The sequence below is a fragment of the Myotis brandtii genome, unplaced genomic scaffold, assembly GCF_000412655.1.
Source record: "Myotis brandtii unplaced genomic scaffold, ASM41265v1 scaffold181, whole genome shotgun sequence".
NCBI classification, from domain to species: Eukaryota; Metazoa; Chordata; class Mammalia; order Chiroptera; family Vespertilionidae; genus Myotis; species Myotis brandtii.
This window is the reverse complement of record NW_005356712.1, coordinates 590,752-601,680: the sequence shown is the minus strand read 5'-3', so window position 1 is coordinate 601,680 and position 10,929 is coordinate 590,752. Positions and strand designations below refer to the sequence as shown.

Sequence of the window (10,929 nt, the reverse complement as noted above, 5' to 3'; positions counted from 1 at the left end):
AATCTCTCAGGCTGGCCAGGGGTCTGGAGACCTGGATTCTTGTCCTAGCTCCAGTCACAAACTGCCTTAACTTCCTCAGAGCCTCCGTTTCTCATCTCTGAAATGGTGATATACACACTTTTTCTTAAATATTGTGAAGGTTAAATGATTTGAAAACTAACTCAAATGAAGGTGGGATTACTAGTTAGCCTGTCCCATAGAAATCTGTGTTACTGGCTGGAAGGAGGTGTGGGTGGGATGCTGAGACCGGCATTGACAGGGTTAAGTCCCACCTCATCTGGAACACATTTTGATATGCTGCCAAGAAATTCATTGCCACTTTTAGGATTTTATTTTATTTTGTTAATCTTCACCCGAGAATATTTTTCCATTGATTTTTAGGGAGAGTAGAAGAGAAAGGGAAAGAGAGAAACATCGATGTGAGAGAAACTCATCAATTGGTTGCCTCCTGCACGAGCCCTGACCAGGGCCCAGGCCAGGAGGAGCCTGCAACCAAGGTACATGCCCTTGACCTGGAATCAAACCAGGGACCCTTCGGTCCACAGGCCAACACTCTATCCACTGAGCCAAACTGGCCAGGGCCACTTTTAAGATTTTAAAAGGAAACAGTAAGAACTTGCCAGCCTGCTGTTTGTTCAGGAATCACCAGTCAGGTAGTAGGACCATGTTCATTTTCTGAAAAAACTTTGCAGTAGTTCACATACAAATCCAAAACCCAGCCTACATCCTCATTCCATGTTACCATCTGTTCAGGATGAGACTTCAAGCTCAAGTAAGAAAATCATTATTTGTAGACAAAAGGCTTATTACAGAGAGACAAGGATAAAAACTTCAGTTCTGGGAGAGAGAGAATTATACTGAAAAGCTTTTTAGAGCAGAGACTGACCAGCTAGAACCTTCAGGTAGAATTCTTTTCCTGACCATTTTAGGGAGCACGGGAGACCTAGACCTCATAAAGTGAACTGTACTCAGAATGCCTACCGAGTGCCCAAATGAACACACATAATTGACACCAATCATAAAAATGAGTTACTTTAGCAAACACGAATCCTAGTTTCCTTTAAAGTTGGGATGAAGACGTCTGCAAGTGTTGCTTGAGATTAGGGGCTCCGGAGTCTTAGGAGGACTTTTTCCAGCTGGATCTGTTTTAAATCACACATGGGCCTAGTTGGGTTTTGAACTCCATCACTTACTGTCATTTGAAGTTGTCATAGTTCAACTTATCTTTGATGTCATCTGTGTTCAGCAGGAAACTTAGTTTTTAAATTAAATAATCCATAGGTATTGCATTCCCACCAGAACAGTTTTCTTCATAGTGCCCCACCGGGCTATTTACTTTCCCCCAAAAGCAAAGCAGCACCTTCATTTTCCCAAGGCCTCATTTCTGAAACCATTTTTTTTTTTTACTAGTTATTGCCTTGTTTTAATACCAACATATTTGGTGTAGGGTAAGTCTTAAAGCCCTAATTATCAACTGAACTTCTAAGAACAGCCTCAAAAAGCACTTCCGCTTCAACCAGGCAGGTGTGGCTGTTGGAGTGTCCTACCGTACACCGAAAGGTGGCGGGTTTGATTCTGGGTCAGGGCAGATACCCAGGTCTCAGGTTGACCCCCCAGTTGGGGCGTGTATGGGAGGTGGCCGGTTGATGTTTCTTGCTCCCTCTCTAAAGCAATGAAAAGCATACCCTTGGGTGAGGATAAAAAAAAAGAATAAAAAAACCTTCAGCTTCAAAGGAGAGCATCTTCAGTCACCTTAGAGAGTTGATGCTGGCTTGGTTTTCCTTACTCCACAAGAGCCAGTCCATCTCCAGGCTAGAGGTCTACATGGAAATCCAGCTGCAGAGGCCTCAGAGCAGCCCTGACACTGGCTTGCTTTTAGTTTCCATTTGAGACAGGGAGCATTGGGCGTGTGGACTATGATTGGTCAGGAAGGCGGGGAGGAGCATGTCACCTTATACTACACAACTGAGCACTGGGAGGGCATTCTGATGTTCCCATATCACACAAAACGAAGTGTGGGTTCATTCAGTGACTAGAAAAACAACCTGAGAAAGACTCAAAGGCTGTCTAGGATGCTGTAGCAGCACCCTCCAAGGCAGCGGTTCTCAACCAGTGGGTCGCGACCCCTTTGGTGGTCAAACGACCCTTTCACAGGGGTTGCCTAAGACCATCCTGCATATCAGATATTTACATTACGATTCATAACAGTAGCAACATTACAGTTATGAAGTAGCAACGAGAACAATTTTATGGTTGGGTCACAACATGAGGAACTGTATTTAAAGGGCCAGAAGGTTGAGAACCACTGCTCTAAGGGAGCAGTCTATTTGCATTTTAAGAGAGTGAACACATAAATGAAAGACACTGCAGGCAGGTTGACAAAAAGCTCAGTCCCTTTTTAATTGACTTCCTGGGAGAAAGTCAGAGACACGGGGAAGCAGAACAATGGAATGCAAACATAAGAGATTACCTATGGTTCACCTTAGTGAGTAAACAATGTCGCCTAACTGCAGCCATTCCCAAGTCGTGTCCTCACTCAAGGTAAATATTCAGTAAACAAAATGCCAAGATATGTATTTGAAACAAAGGTGATGCTGCATATACTGGCCTGGTGTGCAGAGAAGGGATTTTGGTCAGACCATGACAAGAAAGACAGATGGTTATATTGAATCAAAAGCACATTTCTTTGTGGCTAGGAACATTTTACTGGCAATGCTAACTGTATTACAGACTTTAACTGGAACGTAATTCATGTTTCTCTTCCCATCCCAAAAGAAGCCCAACACACAGGAAACTGATGTAAAACAGGAGGATATTATTTACCAGGTTATTTCAGTGCAGCCTGTGAGCATGAATACACAGAGCCGGCCAGAGTGAGGGCACCCTCAGCTGTGTGTTCTGTGATGGCTATTTACAGAAGGGTTAGACAAAATAGCTAACTACTAAAGGTATCCAAAAGAGGCCTGAGAAATCTGGTTAAAATGTATAACCTTGTATTGCTACTGATGGGAATAGTTTTTATATCTTTTAAAAATAATAAAAAGATTCTGTTAAAAAATATATTTATCGAGAAAGATGATTTGAACTCTAAAAAGCAATGTGGAATCATCACTTTCCCTTCTGAATATAGAGCCATTGAGTTCCACTTGTAGCTCCCTTTCTAATCCCACCCCTTCTCTAGCGAGCTGAGGACGTGCAGTGGGTGGGTCTTCCTGGCCCTGCACTAGGGACGTGTGGACACACGCGTCGTTTGGTTCTATGCTGTCTGGTACTTTGGCCGGCCTGCCCACTGCAAGAACAAAGCTCAGTTCCAGCTGTTTCTTCAGGGCCAGGGTTAGCTGCCTTGGTTTTAGCCTGGAGGACCCTACTCTCAAAGGAACTGCCTTTACAAGTTCAGATCAGATCCCTCAACGAATGAAGTGAGGCGGTTTGAAATTATTAGTAATTTTTAAGGCTAAGGCAACATCCATGGTCATTAGTATATCTTAATTTGATGCAAATAGTTAACCCTAATCTAAAATAGATCCTGTACACATCTCCTCTTTAACGTTAGCTAGGGATGGAAAGAATGGAAGAAGGTGGAGATGGAGGAGGAACAGTGATGGCGGCCTAGAAACCCTGTATAAAGGTAAAAATAAAAGAGTAGATCGGCACAGATTATCCATTTCTTTGGTGAACTGTAAAGTATCATAAATTTTCATAAACCACACTCTACAAAGGCTGCTGCTCTCATATATAAAAGCACCCTGACTCTGCAATAACTTGTTTTGTTATCACTCCTTGGTAAAAACGAACCTACAGATCTGCGGGGATTGGGGGTTTTTGTCTAAAGCTGGTAGTAAAAATGTGACCTGCAAGCCAACACAGCTCATGGAAAGTGACGATGCTCCCCTCCCCTTAGTCTGGAGATGTGGCCTGCTGGTCCCCAGTCCCTTCACCGGGGAGTGTTGTGGCTGGACCTGGGGGTCCCTGGTTCTGCACCTCTGCGTAAAGAAGGGGGCAGCTGCCGTCCACTGTGCACATGCGAGGTGCAGTCAGTCCCTCAGCCCCAGGGCCCTGGTAACGTAGCACCCGCGTGCAGCCCAGAGCTCTGCTTTGTGCAGCTGTGGGCAGAAAGGTCTATTTCTCAGTGAGAGACAGCTGCAAGACCTGCTGGAGCTCCGCCTCCTCCTCCCGCAGCCGGAGCTCCTGCTCCTCCAGCTCTTTGGCAGAGAGCTCCATGGCCAGCTGCAAATCACTATCAAAATGGCTTGTCTCACTCGAGGCACCAGAGTATAGGCCTTCTGAGCTGGTGAGGAGGCTCTCTTGGATGGCCCTGGGTTGGAAAAAGTGGGGGGAAAAGAAACAGGGATTATTATCATCATCATGGCAATGGTAGCAACTACATTCTTAACTGCTTACCAAGTGCACACTGTGTGCGTGCATAATGCCATTCGATCCCCGTGACTCGGGGACAGACTGTATACAGGTGGGAAGTTTGAGGTTCAGATCACCCAACTACTAAGTGATGGGGCTAGGACTTAAACTTGGATCTATTTGAAGCAAGACCCAAGTTCTTCAACAGGTTTTCATATGCCCAAAGTTTAGGGAAATGCTTTGTAAAATCAATCTTTCTGGTTTCCTCCATTTAAAAATAAAGGAAGAAAATCTAATAATCTCTGTAGCTCTTCCCCAAAATGCCATCTTTAAAATTATATAAAGGTCCCACAGAGGGCAGTCAGACCCTGTGTGATCACACATCCTTGGCAGATCAGGCAAATCAGAAAAGACTTCCTCGGGGCCTATCTGCCAATGGCACTGGCCTGTGAACTAGTCAGCAGTGCTCTCACCCATTCCTGGAAACTCAGCCACCAAGAGATTAGAGCTGTTTTAATGAGTAGCTGCCACATTAAGCAACAGGAGAATTAACACTTGATCAAGTCTCTCCCACCAGGCACAGTGTTGTGTGTACAAAGTGCTTGTGCCAACTTTAATCGTCAGGAATTGTGTCAGTTACCTCTCATACTGGACATCGTAGACATGTGTCTGGCTGATCCCTCCATTCGAAGCTGGTCCTGAAAGGTCCTAGGAAAAACAAACATGATGACATGAATATCTCTTAGAAGGAATAGGTGTCATACTGATAAGGAAATAAAGCAGCAAGAACAAAATTAAAAATATTTGCATGCCCATTATTGAGTACTGTGTGAAAAACTAATAGGGACTTAAGTCATCTCTAAAATGACACCTAAGTGCCAGGTAGTATATGGTACGCTACCCTGCTTAACAGCCTTTCATACTTGACAAAAAAATCAGTCTATTAAAAAGCAGCTAACCTTGGGCAAAGTTCAAATGAACAAAACAGGTAATTCTTTTAGAGCAAAGTTAGAATACATAATTCAATAAATATAGTCATGCACCACATAACAAGGTTTTAGTCAGTAATGGACCATGTATATGATGGCGGTATGCCATATAGCTTAGGAGTGTAGTAGCCTATACCAGTGGTCGGCAAACTGCGGCTCGCGAGCCACATGCGGCTCTTTGGCCCCTTGAGTGTGGCTCTTCCTAAGCCTTAGGAGTACCCTAATTAAGTTAATAACAATGTACCTACCTATATAGTTTAAGTTTAAAAAATTTGGCTCTCAAAAGAAATTTCAATCGTTGTACTGTTGATATTTGGCTCTGTTGACTAATGAGTTTGCCGACCACTGCCCTAGTCTAACTGTAGTGCTTCCCTTGGCGTTCTTTCTTAATCGTGAGGGTGGGGAGGACCTCTGCCCGAGTAGTTAGCGTTTACCCTCACACCACCACGGTCTATTCAGGAGGGTGCCTTTTCCAGGAACTGCCATCGGGGCTGGGATAACTGCAGTCTCTGTGCTTTGGGTCGGTAAGAGGAGAGTAGCTGTGAGCTGAGTCCAGCGAAGGGAGGCGCTTCTCCTCCCAGCCGGGGCCCCCGGCTCCTGGTGCACCTGTGCAGGGCAGCATGGCACTCTGGGGCCACAGAGCGGAGAATATTTGAATCCCCGTGGTTTTGAGGACTTTGGTGATGCTCACATTCCCCTCAAACTTCCGGTTCATCTGATATTAGTCCTGCTTTTCCTGGTGTTGTGGAGTGCCCTGGGCTCAGGTGTCCTGATACGGGTCACTGCGGAGGGCGGTCATTGCCAAGGCTAAGGACAGGGCTTCACCAGGTGGGTAGGATTTGCAACTGTCGCTAGTCTGAGCTTTGGGACTCCAGCTGGTATATCGGGTGCACCTGAAGAGATCCCAGATAATCTGAGCACCTGCTGTTTTTCTCAGGACTTGTTGAGTTTGGGAGTCAGCTAGGATCTAGGGCAGTGGTTCTCAACCTTCTGGCCCTTTAAATACAGTTCCTTATGTTGTGACCCAACCATAAAATTATTTTCGTTGCTACTTCATAACTGTAATGTTGCTACTGTTATGAATCGTAATGTAAATATCTGATATGCAGGATGGTCTTAGGCGACCCCTGTGAAAGGGTCGTTCGACCACCAAAGGGGTCGCGACCCACAGGTTGAGAACCACTGCCCTAGCCTAATTCCCAGTGTCACTGGTGGGCTTTTATCTCAGATAGCTATGTTAGACTGAGACAGGATCTTCTAACACTCCCTGCCTGATTCTGACCCCATTTTAGGAGTCTGCAATAAATGAAGGCATAGAAAACACTACAATTTCCAGAATGCTCTATTATGAGTGCTTTTTCCTTCTCTGCCGATGCCAACAATAAACTTTATTTTTGGAGACTCTATTTCCTAGGACTCAACATGCTGTGACTACTTCCTCCCTACCCTCAAACACAAATATATACACAGAAAACACTGCGATTCCCTATCCAAGTATATTCTGGGAGTTACAGCTTCCAAATAGAAAATGAAAGATAGTGATCGGAAAGTAAAGGATGGAACAACATGCTGGCTCAAACAGCACCTGCTCAATTTCTGATCAAAATAAGCCTTGCTTTTCTGAACCAAGAGCTGACTACAGAGAAAGGATGCAGGGCCTCGCTGTCCACCTTCAGGGAAGACTCAGCACTGCTGAGGAGGGCTTCCAACTGCCTCTCCAATATAGCTCTATCAACCTTGTAGTTTGGGGAAATCTTGGCAAAGGCCAACTGTCAGTCCTCGTTTCTGCTGACGTGTGTGCGATGTTTTATGCCTTTTTAAGTATCTTAGTGGGCAGTGGAGGCTGCTTAGCAGGTGCTTTATTTTAGATGAGAGAGAATCATTGATCAGCTACCTCTTGCACACCCCCTACTGGGGATCAAGTCCACAGCCCAGGCATGTGCCCCTGACCAGAATCAAACCCAGGACCCTTCAGTCCTCAGGCCATTTACTTTTTAGTAATAAAATTAACGCATAGTCATAAAAAATATGGAAGACAATAAAATGAAAAGTGAAGATCTCTCTCCCTGTACCCTTTCTATGTCCAAATTCCAGAGGTAACCAGTATTTTACTCATGCGTCCTTTGGGGAATGCGAGTGTATACACACGGTCACACCAATGTGCAATATGTCTTTTTTCTTTTATTATGAAGTACAGTGAACATACACAATTATATATACACACACACATATATATTTGTAAACATAAAATAAAAATAATATAAAACAAACACCTGTGTATCTTTCAACTAGCCTAAGACACAGAACACTATTTTAACATAATTTTTAAAAACTGAAAAATATTCAGTTATATTTCTATATACTAGCAATGAGTAACTGGAAAATAAAAATTAAGAAAATAAATCCATTTACAATAGCATCCAAAATATGAATTGACTTGATGGCAAAGGAGGCCGAGGAAATTTGGGGGGATGATAGAAATGCTCTCTCATGACTGTGGAGGTGGTTACATTTGTCAAAATGCATTGACCTATCACACCTAAAAATGAGAGCATTTTATTGTATCTACATTACACCTGAATAAAGTCATTTTTAAAGAATATGCTGTTTTTAATACACATTCTCAATTTTTTTCACTGAATTTAAACTAAATCCAAAATTTTCCTGATTCAGTACAGAGAACTACTTTATAAGATACTCCAAACAGAATAATTAGTATAATGACTAAATGTATGAATTTTCTTTTTAAAAAATCACAAAACCCCATTTTCTTTTACCTGAATCTGCTTGGGTCCCTTCCACATTTTGAGTTTCTTCAGCAGTGCTACAGCCATTAACATTTCCAAATGTGATCCGTGCATTTAATACATGAAACAAGGGAATTTCTAACAAAATAAAAGCTTTTATAAATAACTTTACTGAGAATAATAATAACCATCATTTAGTAGTTAGGGTACCTATTTTGACAGGAAATCCAGGTGGGAATTCCAATTTGATGAAATCTCGCAGTCTTGCGAAATGAGCGCTCGTTCTGGCCATGAGGTCAATGATGGGAATGACCTGCTCCACAAGGGAGAGAGGAAAGTCCTCACACATCCACAGCGTGGCTTTGAACCTGCAGGGTTTGACGGAGAAAAGACTGAGGACATGACCATCAGACAGGGAAATGGAATTCTATGCAGTAGGCTAGACAACAGCAGCTTCCTCACCCTACAGTCTTCCCAGTTACCTTACAGCTCAATTCTGAACTAGGACGGGACTATTCCCAATCTGGCAGTCAGAGCTTTAACTGATAACAAGCATTAAGAAACTGCTAGCTGGTGGAAACCATTTCATTTAATCAATGGATGCTGTTGGCAGTAAAATAAATATCCAATCTATACTCTACTTGGGAAAGGCTAATAAGATGGGCTTTTGCCCTAGCCGGTTTGGCTCAGTGGATAGAGCGTTGGCCTGTGGACTGAAGGGTCCCGGGTTCGATTCCAGCCAAGGGCACATGCCTGGGTTGCAAGCTTGATCCCCAGTAGAGGGGCGTGCAGCTGATCAATGATTCTCTCATCATTGATGTTTCTATCTCTCTCTTTCCCTCTCCCTTCCTCTCTGAAATCAATAAAAATATATTTAAAAAATAAAATAAAAGATGGGCCTTTGTAAAGTAATTTAAAATTATTTTTAAAGGAAGGGGACAGAGAAATGACTGAACATGACACCATAAAACAGCACAGTTCTGAAACAAATAATCCATAAGTTGAAAAATGGCCATTGAGCCTGGCCAGCATGGCTCAGTAGTTGAGCATCGACCTATGAGACCTATGAACCAGGAGTCGCTGTTCCATTCCTGGTCAGGGCACATGCCCAGGTTGTGGGCTGGATTCCCAGTGTGGCGCCTGCAGGAGGCAGCCAATCAATGATTGTCTCTCATCATTGATGTTTCTATCTTTCTCTCCCTCTCCATTCCTCTCTGAAATCAATTAAAAAAGAAAGAAAATGGCCATTAAATCTCTCTTACTTTTGTGTTCTGATCGTCATCTCTTTCGGCCTTCCGATGTCCCTGTCTCTCAGATCAAACTCTTCACTGAAGTACTCGTCAGGTGTGATGGCTGTAGGGTTGTTTGCAGTGGCACATTCTGTGGTGAGGTCCTGCCGAGCCAGAACTCAGGGGAATCAGAAATGCCAAGTGATGCTCACAAGTGGAGGCCTATGGCACTCAGTCTCTGAGTCGGACATGTTAATCAGCTACAGATCAGGAAGTTCTAGTCATTAACTTTTTAAAAATTAAGTTACTGCACAGAACAAGAAAATCTATAAAGGTGTTACCAAGCTACATGGCAAGTCAAATGCATTTCTCCATTTCAAAGTATTTCTCCACTCTCCTTTGCATTTTTATCTCCTGATTTATAAAGCAAGAGAGAGAAATATAGGAAAGCACGAGATCTGGAAGACTTGGGGTTTAAGTTCCAGCTCTGTCATTCTCTAGCTTGTGATACTGGAAAGGTAGTTTCATATTTCTGACCCTCAGTGACATCCACTGTAGCAATTTCATATAGTTATTGTAAGGATCAGATGAGGAAATGATTGTTAAGGTGCTTTGTTAAAATGTAAATTCCTGAATCCTTTTTAATTTACATTTTTACAGAGAGATCTTAGTTTATAACACATAAGAAAGAAAGCGCCTGATTTCTATAATCACTACCCCACCCCTAAAATCTTTATTTTTAAAGACTCGCTCATCTAATTCTCTCCCAACAGTGTCTCAAATTCCAGCTTGGGAGCACCCTATAGCCTTTTCAAACGGAGTGGCCTATTGCAGATTCAGTACATGCCACCCAACCACAGGGAAGTCATCTCCTTTAAACTGCGCTGAGAGCTCGTTGCTTCAACTTACCCCTTGAGCACCAAACTGGTGTTCCACAGTTCCCAACAAGGATTCCAGTGGGTTCCTGTCCGCTATACAAGGGCGAAAAGTTTAATGGTTAATATTATACTTTACTTGTGACCATAGAAAAAGATTCTCACCATATTTTAAAGTTTCTGATCCAAGCTACCTGCATCAGGGTATCATTTATGGACAGGCTCATAAAATCATCCACAAGAACCATCAGCTAATTTATCTTTTGTAGAGTCTCTCTAGATCAGTGGTTCTCAACCTGTGGGTCGCGACCCGTTTGGGGGTCGAACGACCCTTTCACAGGGGTCACCTAAGACCATCGGAAAACACATATATAATTAGATATTGTTTTTGTGATTAATCACTATGCTTTAATTATGTTCAATTTGTAACAATGAAATTGGGGGTCACCACAACATGAGGAACTGTATCAAAGGGTCGCGGCATTAGGAAGGTTGAGAGCCACTGCTCTAGATGAACAACAGTTATACCATAACTGCATGTAGCTATTTTAATTAAAATTAAATAGACATAAAAATAATTAACTTACCCACTTGCACTAGCCACATTGCAAGTGTTCAAGAATGGTCATCAGAGAAAGTTTCTTTATTTTTAAAATATTTAATGTTGAAAGTATTACAGATGTCCCTCTTTTTCACCGCTATTAACCCCCTCCACTCCTCAGCTCCCACCCCA

General features: G+C 42.9%; 1 protein-coding gene across 1 annotated transcript in view; it reads right to left on the bottom strand.

The window, feature by feature from the left end:
- Window positions 1-2,375: 2,375 nt before the first annotated feature.
- ANKRD13A (ankyrin repeat domain 13A) overlaps window positions 2,376-10,929 on the bottom strand; it is a 22,804-nt gene continuing 14,250 nt past the window's right edge. The window contains 8 exon segments of the mRNA XM_014537669.1: window positions 2,376-4,315; window positions 4,997-5,193; window positions 6,589-6,616; window positions 6,748-6,755; window positions 8,103-8,230; window positions 8,303-8,460; window positions 9,355-9,485; window positions 10,231-10,292. Coding sequence (XP_014393155.1) covers window positions 4,120-4,315; window positions 4,997-5,193; window positions 6,589-6,616; window positions 6,748-6,755; window positions 8,103-8,230; window positions 8,303-8,460; window positions 9,355-9,485; window positions 10,231-10,292 — 908 coding nt within the window. The 3' untranslated portion in view covers window positions 2,376-4,119.